Genomic DNA, 24,517 nt, shown 5'->3' with positions numbered 1-24,517 from the left:
TTTTGCCTGTCTCTCCAAGTCTTGCCACTTCTATACCACTTTCTTTCATCTGTCCTTATCCCAGTTAATTATCCTCCCTCAGCTCCTCATCCCAATTCCTTCTCCTGAGTCCCACCCCTCTTTGCTTCACAGCCTAATCCCAGACCCAACCTCCCACAGAGTGTTTTCAGAGGCTCACAACTTGGCCCAATTAAGGCAGATTTTCATGAGGATAGCAGAAAGACATATCCCTGATGCCAGCCTATGTGTTCCACCCTCTCACCAAATTTCAATTCTCTATTCTTACACTTGGAGGGACTACAGCTTCTCAACCAAATGGCTGTACAAAATTTTTAATGTTAGCAAAACTGTGTATTTTTCCATAATCTGTTTCTGAGAAATGATTGAACCATTTTCAATGAAATTTTCCCACAAAATGCATCCTGAGGGAGACAACCTGGATGGAAAACTGAAGTCTAAATGGTTAAAGTTTGTCAAAGTTATAAGCAATTGAATATAGGTTCTTATAATGGAAAATGTTGGGCTGACTTAACTAGAGGCATTGCTACCTGTACCATTTATAATTCTAGTTTAATTTGTTTTTTAAGTCATTCTCTATTTTATTCACTGAAAAATATAGCACTTCAAAAGTTGCAACACCACATCTAAATTAAAAAAATCACATTATCTAGTACAGTGTCTACATTCTGGATCAAAGATGACGGATGAGATTCATCCCTAGTTGTTCCACTTACTTTAATTATGTTCAAATCCTCACACTGCTGTAATTTCATAGAATCATAGAATATCAGGGTTGGAAGGGACCTCAGGAGGTCATCTAGTCCAACTCCCTGCTCAAAGCAGGACCAATCCCCAACTAAATCATCCCAGCCAGGGCTTTGTCAAGCCTGACCTTAAAAACCTCTAAGGAAGGCAATTCCACCACCTCCCTAAGTAACCCATTCCAAAGCTTCACCACCCTCCTAGGGAAAAAGTTTTTCCTAATATCCAACCTAAACCTTCCCCACTGCAACTTGAGACCATTACTACTTGTTCTGTCATCTGCTACCACTGAGAACAGTCTAGATCCATCCTCTTTGGAACCTTTCAGGTAGCTGAAAGCTGCTATCAAATCCCGCCTCATTCTTCTCTTCTGCAGACTAAACAATCCCAGCTCCCTCAGCCTCTCCTCATAAGTCATGTACTCCAGCCCCCTAATCATTTTTTATGCCCTCCGCTGGACTCTTTCCAATTTTTCCACATCCTTCTTACAGTGTGGGGCCCAAAACTGGACACAGTACTCCAGATGAGGCCTCACCAATGTCGAATAGAGGGGAATGATCATGTCCCTCGATTTGCTGGTAATGCCCCTACGTATACAGCCCAAAATGCCATTAGCCTTCTTGGCAACAAGGGCACACTGTCGACTCCTATCCAGCTTCTCGTCCACTGTAACCCATAGGTCCTTTTCTGCAGAACTGCTGCCTAGCCATTCGGTCCCTAGTCTGTAGCAGTGCATGGGATTCTTCCATCCTAAGTGCAGGACTCTGCACTTGTCCTTGTTGAACCTCATCAGATTTCTTTTGGCCCAATCCTCTAATTTGTCTAGGTCTCTCTGTATGCTATCCCTACCCTCCAGCATTTCTACCACTCCTCCCAGTTTAGTGTCATCTGCAAACTTGCTGAGGATGCAGTCCATGCCATCCTCCAGATCATTAATGAAGATATTGAACAAAACCGGCCCCAGTTAGCATTTTTATTAACTTTTCAAATTAATGAAGTTAAAGATTAAATAATTTCAAAAATCAAAAAGACAACAGGTCTAAAATATGTCATATAATAAACACTGGGCTAGAAAAATAAATGTTTAACTACAAAGATATTTTAAAACTGTATATTAGAAAATGGTTAACCATTTGATTAGACATATCAGTCAAAAGGCAATTAATTAACTTGTTAATTCAGCATTTCCTAATCAAGATCTGATCCTTCCCTCATTGAATACAGAGAATTTGGAACTAAGCAGGACTGCAAGACTGGTCTCTCCCTATTCAATTAAGAGCTACTACTTGTCAAACTAAATTAACCCTCTGAAAAATTATTTAATGATTTGAGATGGGTCAATTTCCTGAAAAATGTGACAAGATAAATAATGCCTTTGAATATGAGGAAATGGAAATTCACTTTTTTTCTACAGCGAAGTAATGTTTAATTACCACATATGTTATTAAGATACATTTCAATACTATTCCTCTTATAACATTGTATAATTAAGTTGAACTCTGAGAATTTTTGACTTTATTATTAAAATCTTAACTCTAAAAGGACATTTAAATTAAAAAGAGATTTTTATAAAAATAAATATGAATAGACATGGTTTTTGTTTTTTAATTGTGCTTTAATTTATTTAAGATTAAAATAATTCACTTCTTCTGTGGGGACAGGTTGATTGATATTCCTCTCTTATGCCACTGTTTCTCAACAGATCGGCCATGAGAGACAAGAAAGGTGTCAAGAGGCACTGAAAATTTTATCATCTAAAGCAAAGAAAATCTCACTCCCTCACAACCGTTCAAGATCAAGTATTCTCTGTCAAACTCTCAAAATACACCCACAAATAAATTATATAGGCTTATCATTGATACACTTTTACTATTACTTTTATAGTAAAGGTAATGGGATCATGATTTTTTTTGTCTTCAGATAAGGAGTTGCCAACCAAAAAGGATTGAGAAACTCTGTACTATACAACAGAATGACCTTGGAGCAACAGCAATGGCCATATATGAATAATCTACACAATCCCCTGACATATGAAGACAATCAAGAGGAAAATTAATAACAAAACCCATGGAATGATGGAAGCTGGACATGTTCTACATTATATCCTCAAGAAATAGCAAAGTTCTTATAGTAAATAAATACTTTCATTGTAAGAAAAAGTGTAAAAACTTCCAGGAAAATATGAAGATTGTCCTTCAAGACATAGAATGCTAGGAACCATTAAGAAACAGATAATAAAATAGAAAAATAGCATAATGACACTATACAAATCAATGGCATGCCCACTTGAGTTCTGTTCACCCTATCTCAAAAAGATATATTAGAATTAGAAAAGGTACAGAGAAAGGCAACACAAATGATGAGAGTATGGAACAGCTTTCATGAGCAGAGAGTAAAAAGAATGGGACTGTTCATCTTAAAAAAGAAAAAACTAAGGGGAGTGGGAGATGATAGAGGTCTAAAAAAATCATGAATGGTGTGGAGAAAGTGAATAAAAGTGTTATTTATCCAGTCACATAACTAAAACCAGGGGTCACCAAATGAAATAACAGGAAGCAGGTTTATAACAAATATAAGGAAGTACTTCTTCACAGAAAATGCACAGTTAATCTGTGGAACTCATTGCCAGGGGATGTTGTGAAGGCCAAAAGTATAACTGGATTAAAAAAAATTAGATTAGTTCATGGAGGTCCCTCAATGGCTATTAGCCAAGATGGTGAGGGACACAACCCCATGCTCCAGGTGTCCCTAAACTTCTGACTCCCAGAAACTTGGACTGGACAACGGGATGGATCACTCAATAATTGCCCTGTACTGTTCATTCTCTCTGAAGCTTCTAGAACCAGTCACTGTCAGAAGACAGGACATTGGGATAGATAGATCATTGGTCTGACCCAGTCTGGCCATTCTTATGTGAAGGAGTTTAATTTAATTAATAAAAGAATCAGTTGGTGACCAGGGATGGTATAAAGGATTACTTTATTTTATCAGAGGATACTATAAAAATTCACACCCACATAAACATTTCAATGTTTTTTAAAAACACAGGATAACGGGAAATGACTTATAAGAACAGAGTGAACCCATTATGTACAAAAAGAAATCTTCAACTTTTTAATGGACTAATCCATGCTGAAAGGTAATGAGGCAATTTGCTCAATACCTACTTAAGTAGAAGACTCTGAGGTACCTGATTCTTTCCTACTCTGGGGTTTGATAAAAACATATTGTATGGGTGAAAGCATCTGTGATACTTTGATACCAACAGTAGATGCTCATTAATAGCAATATATTGGTGTCCTTTTGCTATGTTGCTCCTAAGCAGCTGTTGGTGTTATGGGAAGTATCGACAATTCGCAGTAGGGAAAGTGTTCCCAGGGGAAATGTTGCTCGTAAGTTGCAGATGCTCTTACAAGATGTTGCTGCAAACAAACGTCTACTATACTGTTATGTTGGAGTCAATATATAATTGGACTCTGATAAAAGCAATGTCTTAATTTATTTCTTGTAAAACATCAAATACATTACACAGAATGAAAACACTGAATATTTGTTTAATCAATTACCTTAAAGTCATGTGCTTCCCTCTGCTAACACAGAGTGAGCAGAGCTAAACCCGTTTAAAGCTAGCTGAGGTTACAGAGTTATGGAATGGGTTGGAAGGAGATTTGATCAGGGAGGTTCTCTCTGAAGAAGCATGACTTGTCCTCTAACTGTAATAAAAGCATCACACACTCAGGAATGCTAGAAACAGACTGATTTTTATTTACTGGGCCCAGTCACATGATCTAGATCAGAATTACTAACAGATATACCCTTGTCACGGGGTAGTGGTAAGTATCCACCCTATCCCGTCATTCACTCTCCCCCACTCCATTCACGAACTCTCATTCACTCTCTACATCATTTTTTCTCACCCTTACTCCACCACCATCACCCTTCTCTCTCTGCCCTTTTACCTCTTTGCAGTTTCCTATTCCAAATAAGGCAGTGTCTGACTGAAGTTTCAATAAGCATGCCTTATCAAAAAATTCTCTGTGAATAAGGGAAGAGTTCTAAAAACTTATCTTTCACTTTCTGCTGTGGCTGTACATCCAATAATACATCTGTCTGTTTTATCTGTAGCTGCTGCTGTTGTGGCCTTTCGAGATGTCCCTCCACACCAGCAGAACACCTGAACCTGAGGAGGAGGAGAAAGAATAGGACTAGGGAGGATATGTTTAGTGAGATCCTGCAAGCCAGTTTTGCATTGGACTGTGAACAAAGGGCCTGGCTGGCCAAAATGGCAGATGGCCTGGAGAGGGAGACAACACCAAAAAATTAAGACCCAGGAATCCCACAGGAAAAGAAGCGGGAGTTGCACCAGGACATAATGGGGCTTTTTAAGCAGCAAACACTAATACTGGAGAGTCTAGTTGACCTACAGGTACAACAATCATGGACTTATCACTCTTTACAGTCCCTGGAGAACTCCATGATTGTAGCTCCCTGAACCCCCTCACTATTCCATGTGATATCATGAATCACACTCCCTACTTCTCCACGTCTGAGAATACTAAAGACAACCACAGCTTCACATACCCCAACCATGCCTCACAGGCCAGTGTATTTGTAGCCAAAATGGACTCCATTTCTGCACTGGAATGGGCAAAAATGTTTGCTGCCTCTTTAATTTTAAAGTTCCATTCTGTTAATTTATGTTAGAAACTTCTATTGTATTATTCTTTATAATTTGTACATTGTTGTTTTTCCTCTCCTTTTATCACTAAATAACATTTTAATTTTTGAAAATAAATCAATCTTTATTAGTTCACCACAAATATTGCAGAATGTATAGAAGTACTAAAAGCACCCAGTACTTGTAAATGTACAGTATCACAGAACACATAGGTTCAAGAAAATACCTACTCATGTGCAAAAGTTCAGCGAGTACTGCATAATTCATAGGTTCAGTGACAGACTTGATATAATGATTATAAATGTACAGCAAGGACCAAATAATTCATAGCTTTATTAAAAGACAGAGAATTCTGTGTATAAATGTACAACAAGCACTACACAATTGCTACAAGCCCACAACCTTCAGGTCCACAGCACAGTCAAGCATAGTACATTAGTGCAGCTGACCATTAAAGGGCTCTTTCAAAGCCTCCCACAACTGACTCTTGTAAAGGCCCTTGTGTCTGGTGCTTCAAACACAGTAGACAGACACTCCACCACTGCCTTTCAGTCCAGCAACAACTTTTCTCATTTTCTCTTACAGATATTATGCATGACACAACAGGCAGCTATAACTACTGAGATATTTTTCTCACTGAGAGCCAATCTTTTGAGTAAACACCACCAGCATCCCTTCAATTTACACATCTATTGTGCACCTCTTGAGCCAGTAGCTGAATCTTTTCTTGGTGCTGTCAAGGTGGCCAGTGTATGGCTTCATGACCCTCGGAAGCAAGAGGCAGGGTGGGTCACCTAGGATCACTACTGACATTTCAATATTTACTCCCGGGGGAATTCTGCGCCACTGCGCACACATAATTCATGTGCCACACAAATTTTTCTTTCCACAGAAAATAACTTCTGTCAAAAGTTGCTGCAGTTCTGCCTTTTGCCCACCAGAGGACACTGTGGTGCTGAAACAAAGCAGCTGCCCCCCACCAGTCCCAGTTACCATAGGGAAGAGAAAGAACCTGCGGTGCCTTCACCACAGAGCCTGTCGAGCCAGGTCAGAAGACAGGGGACATGGGGCAGCAGGACGGTCACAGACTGGGGTTCATAAGGGCTAGTGAAGGACTGGGGTAGGGGCCGAATGGGAGTGGAGGCGCAGGGCCACAGTGGGGAGGGAGGTGCAGGCTACATGGCAACAGGGGAGGAGGTGCAGGGACACCTGGAGATGAAGGGAGGGGTCTGGCTGAGAGGGTGCAGGGCCACATGGGGAAAAGGGGATGGCTGCATGGGGGCACAGAGACACATGGGGACAGGGGGGAGGGATGAAGGGACACAAGGGGATGCGGGGGATGGGTGTCTGAATCAGGGTGGGAGAGGCTAGGGGTCAGCCAGCATCTGCATGGGAGAAGCTCCCTAACAATCCCTCCCCCCCGCAAAAAAACTGTTCCATACTTTTCCCACCCATACTCAACAACCCTCCAAGTTCACACCTAGGCTCCTTCCCAGGAATTAATTCCCTCTCTTTCAGCTCCTCTGTTACCCTTAACTCCCCGATGCCTTTGCACTGGTTCTGAGAGGTACAGTTACAATACTTGTACAGGTACAATACAGTTCTGTATTGTAGTTTAAATGAATTATTACTCAGAGTTCTGTATTAATATGCCTAGTAAGGAATCTATTTTCCAAAAAAACATTTCTTTAATCTTTTTTGTTGTCTGTATTGTTACAGACATACTTGCTGACAGGTATTTTGAAATAAATTACCAAAATAATTGAAACTGGTGTGATTATATTGTGTTATTTTGACAAATAAAATAGGCAAAATTTAAAAATATTGTGTGCAGTATTTTCAACTTTTAGGTGCAGAATTCCCCCAGGAGTAAATATTGTGAATGGTAATCTGCAGTCAGGAAAGAATGTCACTGCTTGATGCTTTCTGAACAGTCCTGTTGTCTTAAAGATGTGTTATGCACTTTCCCTGATCAGTCCACATTGATATTGGTGAAACATCCCTGGTGATCCACCAACGCTTTCATAACCATAGAAAAGCAGCCCTTTCTGTTGATGTATTCTGTGGCCAGGTAGTCTGGTGCCAAAACAGGGATATATATGCTGTCTCTCCCCGCACTGCAGTTAGGGAAATCCATTAATGCAATTCCATCCACCAGGTCCTGTACACTGCTGAGAGACACTTATCATACAGAAAGATCTGGATGACCATGTAAGCTGGAGTTTTAGTAACAGGATGAAATTTAATAATGAAAAGTGCAAGGTCTTGCATTTAGGGATTAATAACAAAATTTTGTTATAAGCTGAAGATGCATCAGTTGGAAGTAACAGAGGAGAAGGACTTTGGAGTATTGGTTGATCACAGGGTGACTATGAGACTCCAATGTGATATGGCCGTGAAAAAAGCTAATGCAGTCTTGGGATGCATCAGGCGAGGTATTTCCAGTAGAGATAAGGAGGTGTTAGTACCGTTATGCAAGGCACTCGTGAGACCTCATCTGGAATACTGTGTGAAGTTCTGGTCTCCCATGTTTAAGAAGGATGAATTCAAATTGGAACAGGTACAGAGAAGGGCTACTAGGATGATCCGAGGAATGGAAAACCTGTTTTATGAAAGGAGACTCAAAGAGCTTGGCTTGTTTAACCTAACGCAAAAGAAGGCCGAGGGGAGATATGATTGCTATCTATAAATATATCAGAGGAATAAATACCAGGGAGGGGAAAGGAATTATTTAAGCTCAGTACCAATGTGAGCACAAGAACAAACGGATATAAACTGGCTATCAGGAAGTTTAGACTTGAAATTAGATGAAGGTTTCTAACCATCAGAGGAGTGAAATTCTGGAACTGCCTTCCAAGGGGAGCAGTGGGGACAAAAGACGTATCTGGCTTCAAGACTAAGCTTGATAAGTTTATGGAGGGGATGGTATGATGGGATAGCCTAATTCTGGCAATTAATTTTTGACTATTAGCGGCAAATATGCCCAATGGCCTGTGATGGGATGTTAGATGAGGTGGGATCTGAGTTACTACAGAGAATTCTTTCCTGGGTGTCTGGCTGGTGAGTCTTGCCCACATGCTCAGGGTTTAGCTGATTGCCATATTTGGGCTCGGGAAGGAATTTTCCTCCAGGGCAAATTGGCAGAGGCCCCGGGGGTTCTGCAGCATGGGGCCCCATCACTTGCTGGAGGATTCTCTGCAACTTGAAGTCTTTAAACCACAATTTGAGGATTGCAATAGCTGATAGGTTAGGAGTTTGAAACAGGAGTGGGTGGATGAGATTCTGTGGCCTGCGTTGTGCAGGAGGTCAGACTAGACGATCATAATGGTCCCTTCTGACCTTAAAGTCTATGATTCTATGACACCGCCCTGTGCCACAAGACTCTATTAATGGCCCTAAACACTTACATGACAATGACCCCCACTGCGGATTTGCCAACTGCAAAATGATTTCCCTCTGATTCTGATCAGTAACAATCCAGCACTGCAAGCTTGTAGAGTGCAATTGCCACTCACTTCTCAACTCAGTGCAGCTCTCATTCTGGTGTCCCTGCACCAGAGGGCTAGAGCAAGCTCGCAACACAGATGCAGAAATATGACCTTTCACATCTGAAAATTCTGCAGCCACTGCTCATCATCCCAAACCTGCATTATGATGTGATCCAACCAGTCAGTGCTCATTTCTCCAGCCCAATAGCAATGCTCCCACCATCTCCAGCCGCTCTGTGACCACCACCAACAACCTTGAATTGTTTTTCACTGTTTCAACACTCTATCCTTGAAGAACTTGTCTTGTCCCCCATTCTTGCCATTCTTCTTGCAGGTCTGCAAATACAGAATTTTTCATCCTGTATTTGCCACATTCCTGTAATTAGTGGGCTCCATACTTATGGCAGAGATGAGATGGTGGCCTCAGGGCACTGGGTGGGAGGAACTTGGCTTAAGGGCACTGTGACAAGGCTGAGAAGGGGAGGTGATGCAGCCTCAGAGCACCAGACAGGAGGCAGGGCACGGTGCTTTGGGGTGGGAGGCAGGGCATGGTGCCTTGGAGCATGAGGGCAGGAGGCAGGGCATGGTGCCTTGGGGCGGGAGACAGGGCATGATGCCTTGGAGCACCAGAGCAGGAGGCAGGGCACGGTGCCTTGGGGTGGGAGACAGGGCATGGTGCCTTGGAGCACGAGGGCAGGAGGCAGGGCACGGTGCCTTGGGGCGGGAGACAGGGCATGAAGCCTCAGAGCACCGGGGCGGGAGACAGGGCACGGGACATGGCCTCAGGGCGCTATAATGGGCTGGGGTGGGCTGGGGGAAGGCTCGCGGCCTCAGGGCACCGTGACCGAGTTGGTTGAGGCGGGGGAAGGCACGAGACCTCAAGACACCACGACGGGGCGGATCTCCTCAGCCCCATGATTAGGCGCCGGATGGGAGAGCCTTCCGCCTCCGTCTGCTAGGCGGAGACTCCTCCCTGTGGCGCGCGCAGGAGGCTGCCGCGCGGGTCTAGCGGCTAGGGGGCGGGACATCCGGGCCGGGTCGACCTCTTCGGAAATGACGTTAGCGTGTCAACATGCAAGATGGCGGCGCATCACCGACAGAACGCGGCCGGGCGCCGGAAAGTGCAGGTGAGCGGTTGGCCGGGTTTCCCGCCGGAGCGGGGTTGTGGAGTGACTGCGGGGCCTGCGGAAGAGGGAGCGCGGCCCGAGAGCGCGCGAGCACCCGGGAGGGGCGGGGAGCCGTTGGAGAAGGCGCAGGGCTGCGGGCGCCGGAGGCGGTTTGATGATTGGGGCGGCGGGGGAGCCGTTGGAGGAGGCGCAGGGCTGTGGGCGTTGGAAGCCGCTTAGGGGGTTGGGGTGGCTGGGTCGTTGGAGAAGGAACAGGGCTGCGGACACCAGAGGCGCCTTGGGGGCGGCGTGTGTGGGAGGAGCAAGGGGGGTGGGGCGAGGAGAGGAAGCGGTGGGTCTGCTCCCCTGTTGCCCTGGGGGTCTCCTGGGACAGCTGCTGTTGTACCTGGGGAGGGCAGGGGCGGGGCGAGCAAGGCTGCCTCTCCTGCTGCTGAGAAGAGCGATAGAGAATCTGGTAGAGACCCTCCCCAGCCTCGCCCACGGCCGCTCGGTCCCCGTCAGTGCTAGACATAAAATAATTAAGAAATAAAATGGAGCTAAAATATATTGCAGGCACTTGTTAGCCGACGGCCTGCCCTTTGCTCTCACCGTCTACCACTGGGATCTGGGGATCTGACGCGGAGGGTGGGGGTGTTTCCTTAGGGGAAACGTGTGTCTGGCTTAACTGTGTCAGATGCTCCATATTGAAGAGGCAGAAGTACATGTTCAGCTTTAATTGCTGTCTTTTCATACTGTTTTTAAAGTGAGAATATGCCTCAGCCATCCCATTGGGTCTACGCTTTGTTTCAGCCTGATGTGTTTGGGGCATACAGAGTATCTTTCAGAGAAAGAGGAGGAGGAATTTTTGTGTGTGTGTGTGAGAGAGAGATCAAGAAATGTTTTGATGATCTTCCTGAGGATTGGATCCTCTTACTGAAATACATGCAAAAGCAAATATTCTTAAACAGGGAAAGTAGAACACTATGGATAATTATGCTTCTCCATTTTGTTTGCTCTAGTAGAAACATTCTTAATTTCATTTTAATTAGAAATGTCCATACAGAGGAGACTGGATGGTTTAGGGGATTGTTGATCTAGAGAGCTGTCTATAGTAGGTGGTCAATTCAAATCTGGCCTAGGTCTATCCACAGTGACCAAAAGTTACCACTGGATGGTATTGGAAGTTGTCAGTTCAGTTCCTACTGGACAGGTGTTCATCTTTGTCATAAACAGATAGTTAAGGGTTAATGTCTCTTTTACCTGTAAAGGGTTAACAGGCTCAGTAAACCTGGCTGACACCTGACCAAAGGACCAATAAAGGGACAAGATACTTTCAAATCTCGGTGGAGGGAAGTCTTTGTTTGGGTTCTTTGTTTTGGGGGTTGTTCTCTCTTGGATCTAAGAGGGGCCAGACATACATCCAGGCTCTCCAAGCTTCCTAAAATAGTCTCTTCTATTCAATATAGTAAGTATTAATTAAAAAGGCGGATTAGTCTTTTATTTGTTTTCTGTATTTGCAAATGTGTATTTGCTGGAAGGATATTTTATCTCTGTTGCTGTACTTGTACTTATGCTAGGGGGGAGGGAGTCCCTCTAGTTTTTATAAGCTGTATACCCTGTAAGCATTTCCATCTTGATTTTACAGAGAGAGTTTTTACTTTTCTTTCTTTAATTAAAAGCTTTTCTTTTTAAGAACCTGATTGATTTTTTCCCTTGTTTGAGACCTCAGGGGATTAGTCTGCCCCACCAGGGATAGGTGGGAAAAGAGGAGGGGGAAGGTGAATCCCTCTTTGTTTTAGATTCAAGGAGTTTGAATCAGTGTGGAGCCTCTCAAGGCAACCCTGGGGGGGGGGGGGAAGGAGGGGGGAATGGCTAATTTCTCCTTGTGTTAAGATCCAAGGAGTTTGGATCTGTGTTCCCCAGGGAAAGTTTTGGGGGAACAGAAAGTGTACCAAAACACTATATTTTTGGTTGGTGGCAGCGCTATCAGATCTAAGCTAGAATTTAAGCTTAGAAGGGTACATGCAGGTCCCCACCTTTTGGATGCTAAAGTTCAAAGTGGGGAACAAACCTATGACAATCTTACAGAAACCACCATGACAATTTACACCTTTGTGTAGGCTGTAGACAGTCTATGGAAATAGAACTACTCTCATCCTCCTATGAAGTGGGTTATTTTTCCAGGTCAGGGCATAATTAGCATAGGCAACCCCAAGGGTTCAAAAATCATGAGTGAGGTCCAAAAAATCATGATCAGAGATAAAAAGAACACTATATATATACTAATAAATTTGCTAAACTTTTTTTTTTAACAACCAAGAGGGATAGAAACTTCACTTCACTTTTTCTAAAAGTGTGATTTGTTTTTTCCATGCAACTCCATGATTCTAGGAACTGCAGCTTTCAGAAAAACAACCAATATTGTGAGACTCACAATAAAATCATGAGCTGATAACAGTTTGTAAGCACACAGCTGAGGAAGTAACAGAGTCCTGTGGTACCTTATAGACTAACAGATAGCAGAGGTGAGGAAGTGTTACTAGGGAAGTTTGCAATGCTATTACCTTAGTTGTACCTATTCTGTAGATAAACAGAGAACCTTCCAGGGCTGTCAATTGGTGTGCCTTACATGAGCATAAATTCAAAGCTAAGGGCTTGTCTATAACAGGAGGGTTTTGAAGGTATAATTGTACCAGAGTAACAGAATCAGTAAAACCCTCCTAATTTGGATGCAGTTACACCAGTGTAGTTTATATCTGTTTCTCGAACTTGCAAAGTTATAGTGGTATACACACAGTTATATCGATATAACTATGTACACAATAAGGGTTAGTCTACACTTCAAAGGCTTGCCTTGGATAGCTATACCGGCAATGCCCAATTGTGGAAACAGTGTTTACCAACAAAAGTATTGTTTTGCTATTATAGTTAAACCACCTCCCTGAATGACAAAAATGACTCTTGCCTGTACCCTTGGGGAATGGAGGTTGTTCATGACTCTGAACAAAACATGGTGGTTCTTTCAAAGGTTTACAACTGAACACTGACTTAATACAACTTTGAAGCTTTACGATGCAGAAGAAATATGCTGCTTTCCCCCTTTTTTTAAACACAGTACTGTACTGCATTTGCTTTTTTGTCATCTCTGCTGCAGCCTGATTGCATATTTCTGGCTCAAAATGAGATGTGTGATTGACTGGTTAGTTTGTAACTCTGGTGTTCATAATTCTGAGGTTCTACTGTATAAGCTGCATCAACACAGGGGTTGAGATGGATAGCTATGTTGTCTAGATGAGTGATTTGGGTTTTGTTGGCAAAACTTTTTATTGTACGGCTTGTCTAGGGCTTATACTGAAATAGGTATGTTGGTTTTAAAACCAAACAAACAAAAAGGCCCTCATCCTTAACAAATAGCTATATCAGTGTTACCTTTTAAGTGTAGAGCAGGCATAAAATAAAAATGTCCAAATCAAAGCTCTTTGTTCCTTTTAAGCTGCAGCAGAAAGGCTGCTTGAATAGGGATGATGTAATGTGGGAGCTATTTGAAATTAGTGGAATATATTAAAACATTTACATTTAGAAAATATTTTCAACTAATGATTGCTACTGAAAAAGATAAATAAAATGAAGTTTGCTTTTAATAAGTGAAGATTTTATAAAGATTGGCAAATAGGACATGTAATTCTTGTGATACCTCATGGCTTGTCTATACTAGAGGTGTTTTTACATCTGGTTAATTGATTGCCAGTTAACTCAAGGTAGCCAATATATTTGTAAAACTTAAGAATGTGTATTCTGGTGTCCATGGTTAAATTGGCAGTCAATAACTCTTAGTAAAAATTCTGGTGTAGACATACCCTTAGTGAAGAAACCCTATTAAGGAAAAAATCATTCTGGGATACCCACTAACTGCTAGGGAAAGAATGTTCTTTCTTGATGAACAGGCAGTCTGTCCGGTTGAGTAATTCCCTTCCTCAAGTTAATATAATTTACTGTTGACAAAATTCCTAGTTGTTAAATGTCATGAAATCCTCCAGTGACTGTGAAAGGTAATTTTTAAATAATCCACCCTAGCATTTGAACTCAAGTGTTTTCTTTGCTTTTTCAGGAACAAAGAATGCCTTGTATCAGAGTTTTGATCTCCATCTTATCCTCCTCTACCATAGCCTTGTACTTGAATTGTCACTCAAAGTAGAATTACAGGGTGGGGGCACCACTCATCCATTAGAAAAATATCTGCATTAAGCTGTGTTTTGCAACATGCTGTAAAGGTGGCAAAAAACTCTCTCAATTGAACTTGAGAAGAATCAGTTTCCACAGGCTTCCCTACAAAGAACTCTCTGTGCGGCTATATAAAAATCTTCTCTGGGCTTTGTCAGTCAAAATACTCCTGGTAAATATAGCTTTAGCGCTAAGGGACACAGGTGGCCACTGAGATAGCTAGGCCCTCTCCATTTAAGAAACTGAAGAATACCATATAAGTTCTTTAGGACAGAGATTATCTTTTACTGTTATGTTATGTGTTTTCACAGTGCCTAGCCCAGTGGAGTCCTGGTCTGTGACTGTGGCTCCTGAGCGCTACTGCAATACTAATGATAAAAGATCCTTGTCATTATATTGTTTTTCAGATGTGGAATTGAATAAGCAAACCAGTGCAAAGCATGAAGCATTGGTGTGCTATTAGTCTTTCCTGCTTGGCAGATGGGCCACGGCATGGTATACCATATGTAACTTCCAGGTGACCTTCATGGTCAGCCCTAAATATAGGACACTGCAGAAATCTAGCCAAGAGGTGGGAAAGGCATAAGTCACTGTGAGTAAGTGTTGAAAGGACTAACTGTGGTGGTAAACTTTTAAACCGCAAAGTACAGTCTATTACATGAACATTACGTATCATGGCGTATTCAATGGCATTCCAACCAGAAAAATACTTATTTTTATTTACCAGAATTAGGGTTACAGCAAAGTTATGTTTGTGTTACCTCTGGTTGTGTTATAAGAGGTTTAAATGCATTTGTATGCTGTTCCCTTATCTTACTACACAAACTTTGTCATTTCTTTTTATGTAAATCACTGGGATTTTTTTTTCTATTGATCCACTTTGAGTTCTCCAATTTGAGCCTTTTTTCGTTACACATGGGTGTCTCCAACACCCGTTGGATCTTCTTCTCCGGTATAGATTCAGACAAGCCACTCTTCTGTGTTGTCACGCTTTGGCATGTGAATGTGTAATTCATATATTCTGGCTTACAGCCCCCTTGTGATGTCCAGCAAATAGGTTTTGATGCAAACATCTTGTGGGATCACTAATTTTTCTCTAGCAAAATCTTCTGCATGTGTCTTGACATGTTGCTTTCTTGTTTCATACATGTTCGTCCTTTCCTTAGTGTTTCCCAAACTGTCCTCTGTGGAGCACTTTCTTGTGATCTGCAGCAGCTGGCTTGTCACATGACACTGATTCTTTGCATTGAAAGAAGTTAGAAATGCATGAATTATTTTTCATGTAAGCAGTTGATGTAGTTGCCAAAGGGATGTTATTAGGTCGTGGTTGTGAATGAAAAAAGAAGTGTCTGACATTTTCTCCATTAAGAAGTGGTTCATGCTGTTTGAATTCCTGCCTTACCTAGTTGTCCTAATAATAGGAGCACTGTTGGCCCGATATATTTCTAATGTTAGAGGATCCTTAGTAAACCTATCCAACACACAAACATTTTCTTTCTTTCCTCCCCTCACCCCTCCCCATCACCCCTATCCACTTAACAAGATCTCTTCAAAAGTGATCACTTAATACAAGTAATGGTAGGAGGAATACAAGAAGCATTTGCTTTATCTCCAGGAATATTATTATTGTAATTTAAAATGGATTATGACAGTTTCTTTTTATGAGAGAGAAAGTTATTGCTACAGGTCATTCTTCAGAGGATAACTTTTTTTCCTTTCTTACTCCATTTGTCTTAAGCTTAAAATATACTAGTCAGGAATAGTTTTCTTTTTAAAGAGGGGAAATCTTACTACAGAGGTATTGTAAAAGTTGTAAAGATTTCTTAGGTAAGACAGGAATGTCTGTTTGAAATTCTACCTTCTGATGGTATCTGAAGAGCATGTGACCTATCATAAGCTCTCTTGAGCCTTGTCAACAGTAGCAAAATTACCTCTTGCTGACAGTGGGCTTCAGCAACATGCATCTTTGTTGTTGCTGACAAGACTTTGCTGGCTGTCTCTGTTTTAAAAAAAATGCAGATAGTTCTTGCTCTGAAAACATTTCATTTACCTGTTAAGTTCACATGACACTACAGTCCCTTTTTTCCACTTTGACACTTGTGGGAGGAAAGTAATCGTGTGATTAAGCCCTGAAGTGATAGTCAGGTGATGAAAATTCTGTTCATTGGTCTTCTGGATTTTCTATGTGAGCACAAACAAGTGAGTTGTCCTCTTCACCTCTGTTTCACCCTCTGGAAAATGAGGATAACACTCCCCTCCCCCAGTTTCCCCAGGTATAACTATATTAGCAAACCTCTTCTAGTATAGACCTGTCTTAAGTATCCTACGTTCATGTCCTAAGAATGGCCACACTGTGTTAGACCAGTGGTCAATCTAGCCCAGTATCCTGTCCTCTGGCAATGGCCTGTGCCAGATGCTGCAGAGGGAATGAACAGATCAGAGCAATTATCAAGTGATCCATTCTCTGTTGTCCAGTCCCAGGATCTGGCAGTCAGAAGCTTTGCCGTCTTGGCTAGTAGTCATTGATGTATCTATTCTCCATGAACATATCTAATTTTTTTTCTTTTTTGAATCCAGTTGTAGTTTTGGCCTTCACTGCATCCCCTGGCAATGAGTTTCACAGGTTGACTGTGCTGGTGTGTGAAGAAATACTTCCGTTTGTTTGTTTTAAATCTGCTGCCTATTAATTTAATTGGGTGAGCGCTGATTCTCGTGTTATTTGAAGGGGTAAATAACACTTTCTTATTCACTTTCTGCACACCATTCATGATTTTATAGATGGCTATTGTATCTCCCTTTAATCATCTCTTTTCCAAGCTGAACAGTCTCAGTCTTTTAAATCTCTCCTCAGATGGAAGCTGTTCCATACTCCCATCATTTTTGTTGCACTTCTGTATCTTTTCCAATTTTAATACATCTTTTTGAGATGGTGTAACCAGAATTCCCTGCAGTATTCAAGATGTGGGTGTACCACGCGTTTATGTAATGGCATTATGATTTTTTTTGTCTTCTTATCTATCCCTTTCCTAATGGCACCTAGCAGTCCATTCACATTTTTTTGACAGCCACTGCACATTGAGCAGATGTTTTCAAAGAACTATCCAAAAAGACAGCATTCAAGAGACTGTGGAAACAGCTAATTTAGATCCTATCATTTTGTACGTATACTTGGGATTAGGTTTTCCAATGTGCATTACTTGGCATTTATCAACAGTGAATTTTGTCTTCCATTTTGTTAGCCAGCCACCCAGCATTGTAAGATCCCTTTGTAACTCTTTGCAGTCAGCTTTGGACTTAACCATCTTGAGTAATTTTATATTTTCTGCAAACTTTGCCACCTCACTGCTTACCCCTTTTTCCAGATAATTTTTATAAACGTGTTGAATACCACAAGTCCCAGTACGGATCTTTGGGAGACCTCACTATTTACCTCTTTCCACTGTAAAAACTGACCATTTATTCCTACCATTTGTTTTCTGTTAATCAGTTAACTGATCCATGAGAGGACCTTCCCTCTTATATCATGACTGCTTATTTTGCTTAAAAGCCTTTTGTGAGGGACCTTGTCTAAAGTTTGTCTACAAGTCTACACATGACTTGCCAGAGTTTGTTCCTTTCTATTTTACTCATTAGGATTTGACTTCCAGTTTTTAAAGGATATTTTTTTTCTCTAACTGCCTCTATTACTGTGTTTAGCTATGGTGGCATTTGGGGGGAGGGGGTCCTCTTACTGTTTTTTGTTTTTTTATTTGAGGTATACATATAGTTTGAGCCTCTATTATGGTGTTTTTTAAAAGTTTCCATGCAGCTTGAAGGCATTTCACTATTATGACTGTTCCTTTTAATTTCCATTTAACTAGCCTCCTCACTTTTGTGTAATTCCCCATTTTGAAGTTAAAGGCTACTGTGGTGGTGCGGGGTTGGTATTTTTCTCTCTACAAGGTAGTTAAATTTAATTACATTATTGTTGCTATTACTGAGTGGTTCAGCTGTATTCACCTCTTAAACCAGATCTGTGCGCCACTTAGGACTAAATCAAGAATTGCCTCTTCCCTTGTGGGTTCCAGGACTACTGCTCTAAGAAGTAGTTATTAATGGTGTCTTAAAATTTTTATCTCTGCCTCCCATCCTGAGGTGACAAGTACCCAGTCAATATGGGGAAAGTTGAAATCACCCATTATTGTTGAGTTTTCTGTTTTATAGCCTCTCTAATCTCCCTGAGTATTTCAAAATCACGTTTGAGGTGGTAGGTAGTATATTTCTGCTGCTATACTCTTATTATTCATACATGGAATTTCTGTCCATAAAGATGCTGTGTCTTTATTTTCTTTGTTGTTGGTCTTGATTGCTTTAATTGTTGACGTATTCAGATATTGTACGATTGCACAATCTACTGAAAAAGAGGCAATGCTATGCTGTGTTAGTCTACAGTGGCTTCTTAATAGTATCATGCCTTGGTTTGCCTGAGTTCCCCTGTATTTTCACTTAGAATTTAGATCAATATGTTTTCAGGTTTCATGGGTGAAAGGAACTTTAGAGACCCTTATTTAAATCTTTTGATATGGCTTCTATTTTATGAAAGCAGGAAACAAGTACAGTCTCTGCCTGATGAGCATTCTAGTGACAAAAGTTAACTGTCCTTAAGTTAGCAGCAAAGAATCCTGTGGCACCTTATAGACTAACAGATTGCTGCTTCTACAGAACCAGACTAACACGGCTACCCCTCTGATACTTGTCCTTAAGTTTTCAGTTCCCTAGTCAGGTGTGCATTTGAACAATGTGAAAAGCAACTGCTTAGCCAACAACTAATATTTCAAGGACCTCTAGAGCAGAATAATTTAATTGCCATGCCTGATCAGTCACAGAATAAAGCAGAAATGACTATCTTATTATCTCCTATCTGTACGAGATGATTTCATTACCATAGTTTCTGTGCCAATAGTATATAAGAATTGTATGCTGGTTGGTGGGGAAACCTAGAATGAGAAGAGATAAGCAGCTATAAGATTAAGCTTTGCAAGTTTGCTTGTGTGGGTTTGATCAAGAAATATATGAACCTTTTCTTCACTTAATTCCATAAAAGTCTCACTCGTGCAAAAGTAACCAGTTATCCTCCCACCCCAAACACTCTTCACAAATGGTACTATTGGAAGTACCATTCATTTTCTGATATAGCTGTAAATCATTCATTTTCTGATATAGCTGTAAAACTAAACTGAAAAGTTTTCAAAATAAATCACCATTTAAAAATGTAGGTTTCCTTTTTAGAAGGTACACACTATACATATATTGTTGAGTTGTGAAGAATGCGTATTAAGGTTATAACAACTACCAAGAATGCACTTATGTAGAAAACCATGATTAAATCGAGTCTTCCTGACTAGTGATTTAAATCAAATCTCCCCTGCAGGCAAAACAATAGAAATATAGATTTTACCATCATAATCGTTGAGAAGTGATTTCTTGCCAGACAGAATGCTGTTGAGCAAAGTTTTCTTTAACCATCTTAAGATCTGTTTCTTTATTTGGTGATTACTATTAGGACAGGATCACCTTCTTAACAGTCCGATATTACCGTATTTTCCGCACTATAAGGCGCACCGGATTATAAGGCGCAGTCTCAATTACGGGATCTATTTCTGTACTTAACCCATACATAAGGCGCACCGTATTATAAGGCGCATGCTAAAACATACGGTCTACAAAAGAAGGTAAACGTACGTACTGTACGTATTACGTAATGTTCTCTGATTGGTTTATCGCTTCCAGCGTACGTAGTTTACGTATTACGTCCCTGTGTCAGCGAAAAATGGTCCGACAGTCAATCAAGCAAAGCGCTTACCAAAGTCGCACAACAACATTTTTACAGATTTTGGAACTCAGTGCACACATAAGGCGCACCGGATTATAAGACGCACGGCCAATTTTTGAGAAAATTTAAGGCTCTTAGGTGCGCCTTATAGTGCGGAAAATACGGTACTTTGTTTTAATGTAATATAGATGGAATGTGAGAATGACATGTTCTGCGTTTTAGCTCACGGCTGCTGCTTTCCTAATCTGGCTGCAGATAAAGGCCTTAGACCTTACAGTATGGCTACAGAAAAAGGCCTTATCCTTACAGCAGGGTGATAGAAAGTGCAGGTCAGAAGATGGGCCCAGCCCTCATGAGGAGGTGGTGGATTGTTGTGACAGAGTAGGGAGGTAGGGTATATTGTGGGGGCTGTAATAGGCAGAGCTCAGAGATTGTAGATGGGATCCAAGTAAGTGGGAGAATCTAGCAGTATTGAGAGCTAGGCCACACAGGATGGGAAAAGTGGAAGAGGGGCTTGGGGCTATACGAGGAAGGAGGGTGGCTGATGAACAAGACAACTGTGAGGGGAGGAATGTTTGTTTTTTGTATTTTTAATGGGTTTCTGTTCAAGACCTTAGCATAGTGGGGTCTCTGATCTAGTTTGGGGAGTCCTGGTGTAGGAATATTAAAGAAGGTTTATATTAAACATGGTTTATATGAGAAATGATTTATTGATTTATTGTTAATTAATACTTTATAACTTAAGGTTTATGTTAGAAGTAAACTTGTAATTCCCAACATTTAGCCTCTAACCTGCAAGCCACCAGCTGTGTCTGTGTGAAGCCTGCTCAAAGAGATACTTGGTATAAAACTTGTTAAGCTCAAAGAAATACTTTGTATAAAACTTGCTAAACATTAATTAACTCTAAGTAAGCCAAAACAGTAGCTGTTATAGTGTATAGATAGAGACCCCCACCCTCTGAAAGTTTTCATCTCACTTTATCTTTGCTTGTTAAAAGACAGGGAGTCTCACATAAATTGGTAACACCCCAAAAAGTAAAGAGACAGTGAAATAAACGTGATTAAGATAGAGAATGTATGTGAATGAATGGTTAGGGAGTCACCAGCCTGAAGAATTCAGTGTCGGCTGAAGAAGGTGTCAAGTGGGATCAACCAGATGTCCCCCCACCCCCACCCCCAGGGCAAACTGGAATCCACCCACCACACCTCAAGGAAGGAAAAACAAAGCATCTGACAACATGGAGCCAGCCACCTGCTGATTGATTTAGCAACAGCAAAATGAAGCAACTCCTATGAACTAACATAGGGAAAAATCCCTATAAAACTGGACTCTAAAGACTGAGGACTTTGAGTCTATGGTTCTGCTGCCAGCCTCCAGGAGCATCAGATGCATCTGACACAGACTCGGCTTCATCCTCATGACCAAGATACCTGGCCAGTAACTTGGCATGAGCAACATCTAGGCTGGTAACTATAACATCTATACAGAACCTGAATGAATGATTTTGTGTGTGTGTGTGTGTGTGTGTGTGTGTGTGTGTGTGTAAAAGGAATAAGTAGTAATAGAAACAAGTAGAAAAACATTGTTTTTTGTTTTGTTATGGTATTTACAATAAATGTGGCATCTTTGCCTTATCCCTCTTAATAAGATCCTGCTGGTTTTTATTATATTGGTACAACACTGGCTCTGTTGTATTAGATAAGTACCATATATACTCATTCATAAGCCAAAATTTTTTAGTAAAAAAGGGAAGCATCAGAGAAGGGGGTCGGTTTATGAACAGGTGTAGAGAGGGAGAGGTGGGACATAGCCCCTCCCCCCAACAGAGGGGGAAAGGAGAGGCAGCAGAGCCAGAAGGGAAGAGGCGGAGCCAGAGTCTCTCTACTTCTGGCCGCGCTGCTCTTCCCGCAGCTTCCCAGCCTCCGAAGCAGCTGCAGCTCTGGGGCTGGCAGGCTGCAGCCCTGCTGCTCGGCCCTGCCCCCCCAGAGCAGCTCCAGCCAGGCCAGAGACATCCTCCCCGTCCCACCCCAACTAAGATGCGAAGGGATGGGATGAGTGGGGGGGGGGGTGTCCCAGGGTATGAGTGGGGTCATTTGGGGGGTGGTCAGAAGGGTTACTCCACTAACCTCCAGCTTCTCCCCCCCCCCCAAAATCTCCACCAGTTGCTGTCCTGGCCCATCAGGGTAAGCAGCTGGTGGGCCAGGACACTTTGTTTACTTGGGTTTACCTCCATGCCTGCGGACGCTCGAGGTAAACAAACCGTCTCGGCCCACCAGCGGCTTAGCCTGATGGCCCAGGAGCCAAAGTTTGCCAACCCCTGAATTATAGGATCGGCTTATGAATGGGTCACAAAAATTTTCCATTTTTACTTATCCATCTTGCGGGGGTGGGGGTAGCTTATAAACTAACTGGCTTATGATTGATTTCAGACTAGCAGCCATGTTAGTCTGTATCCGCAAAAAGAACAGGAGTACTTGTGGCACCTTAGAGACTAACAAATTTATTTGAGCATAAACTTTCGTGGGCTACAGCCCACTTCTTTGGATGCCTGGAATGGAACATATATTGAGGAGATATATATATACACATACAGAGAGCATGAAAAGGTGGAGTTGCCTTATCAACTCTAAGAGGCCAATTAAGTAAGGGGGGAAAAAAAACCTTTTGAAGTGATAATCAAGATAGCCCAGTACAGATAGTTTGAGAAGTGTGAGAATACTTACAAGGGAAGATAGATTCAATGTTTGTAATGGCACAGCCATTCCCAGTCCCTGTTTAAACCTAAGGTGATTGTAAGGAGAAATTGCTGAGCTGGAATTGATATGCAAACTAGATACAATCACCTTAGGTTTAAATAGGGACTGGGAATGGCTGTGCCATTACAAACATTGAAGTCACAGACTAAGTGACTTGCCTGGGGACATATACTATTTCTGTCGTAAAACAGGGAATTAAACCCATGTCTCCCAATGCCTAGGCTAGTACTTTAACCATTGAACTGTCCTTCCTTTTGGTTTTGTTCCAGACTCTGACAAAGTCATCTTTGTGACTTAAAACAAATCTCTTAACCTCTCTGTGCCTCAGTTATTCTGTCTGTAAATTGGGAATAATGGTTGTTAGTCTCACAGAGGGTGTTGAGACTTGGTTATTTAATGTTTGTAAAGTTCTTTGAGATTTTTGAATGGAAGGTGCTATTAAAAATGAAATGGCTATAGAGTCACTTCTTTCATGTAGACTAAATATCTGAATACCATAATCAGATTTGTATAAATATATTTTAGGTCTCCTATGTGATTAGAGATGAGGTAGAGAAGTATAATCGAAATGGCGTAAATGCACTCCAGCTGGATCCAGCATTAAACAGACTCTTCACAGCGGGTCGAGACTCTATAATAAGGATATGGAGTGTCAATCAACACAAGGTAAGCAAAGAGACTTAGTCTTTTATTAATTTAAAAAGTTACTTTTTACATTACTAGACTCTGTCAGATTGACTAATTTAAACCAGATTACTACAATGTTGACATCTTGCTAAGGGTTTGTAGCTATCCTTATACTATTTATACTATTAAAAACTGCATGGCATTTTACAGACAAATAAGATGTGATTCATAACCCAAATTGTTGTATTCTCTTAACATAGAAAGTAAGCAAAAGTAGACAATAAAGGGTATATAGTTTGGGGGAAATTACATCAAGTAGGATTATGGAGTTGCTTTACTTATTAATGTACTTCTTTTGAAGGATCTGGACTTTTTTCATAGGTTACAGCTATTTAGGTTGATCATATATTTTGTGTGTATCCTAAAGAGACTCCGTTTTCCACTTTTCTCACTCCTCTTTATTTTATCAGGATTCTCCATTCTTCTCCCCTGGCATGTTATGTTGTTTTACTAACCTGTTGTCTGCCTTAATTAGGGTCAGATCTTGCAAGGTGGTAAGGGTCCTTAGCTCAGCACTTTTACCAGATTTTAAGTTGTGAGCTCCTTTGCTTAGGAATCTTGTCTTAAGTTTACTTGGTGTCTTGCACAACTGTCATGCTGTACAAAAATAAGAATTATAAAATGGTATGAGATTAAACTTTATAAGTGGAATAGATGTTATATTAAAGTATTTTAAAATATGGGTTCTACTAAAGACCAAATTGTGACCCACTTACTCATATTGCTGGCTAGTTATCACAAGTAGCCCCATTGACTTCAGTGGGACTATTTGAAGTAACTGCTAATCAGCATGAGAGGTAGAAGGGGATATCACAACTGAATCCAAAAACCAGTTTAGTCTTTTCCAATGTTGAAGGGACCTCATACAATTTATTTTTTAATTCCAGCAAGACCCTTATATAGCATCTATGGAACATCACACTGATTGGGTAAACGATATTGTACTTTGTTGCAATGGTAAAACATGTAAGTATCTCTTTACTTTGTACAGTATTTAATAGTATAA

The 24,517-nt window shown here is 41.2% G+C and overlaps 1 protein-coding gene across 1 annotated transcript in view; it reads left to right on the top strand.

Moving 5' to 3' along the window:
• The first annotated feature begins 9,953 nt into the window (after window positions 1-9,953).
• WDR48 (WD repeat domain 48) overlaps window positions 9,954-24,517 on the top strand; it is a 50,398-nt gene continuing 35,834 nt past the window's right edge. Inside the window, exons 1-3 of the mRNA XM_039524421.1 lie at window positions 9,954-10,055; window positions 23,350-23,490; window positions 24,399-24,477. Coding sequence (XP_039380355.1) covers window positions 10,008-10,055; window positions 23,350-23,490; window positions 24,399-24,477 — 268 coding nt within the window. The 5' untranslated portion in view covers window positions 9,954-10,007. The remainder of the gene's footprint in view (window positions 10,056-23,349; window positions 23,491-24,398; window positions 24,478-24,517) is intronic.

Source organism: Mauremys reevesii, linkage group 2, assembly GCF_016161935.1.
Source record: "Mauremys reevesii isolate NIE-2019 linkage group 2, ASM1616193v1, whole genome shotgun sequence".
NCBI classification, from domain to species: domain Eukaryota; kingdom Metazoa; phylum Chordata; order Testudines; family Geoemydidae; genus Mauremys; species Mauremys reevesii.
Note: the sequence above shows the minus strand (reverse complement) of the source record. Positions and strands in the feature narration are given on the sequence as shown.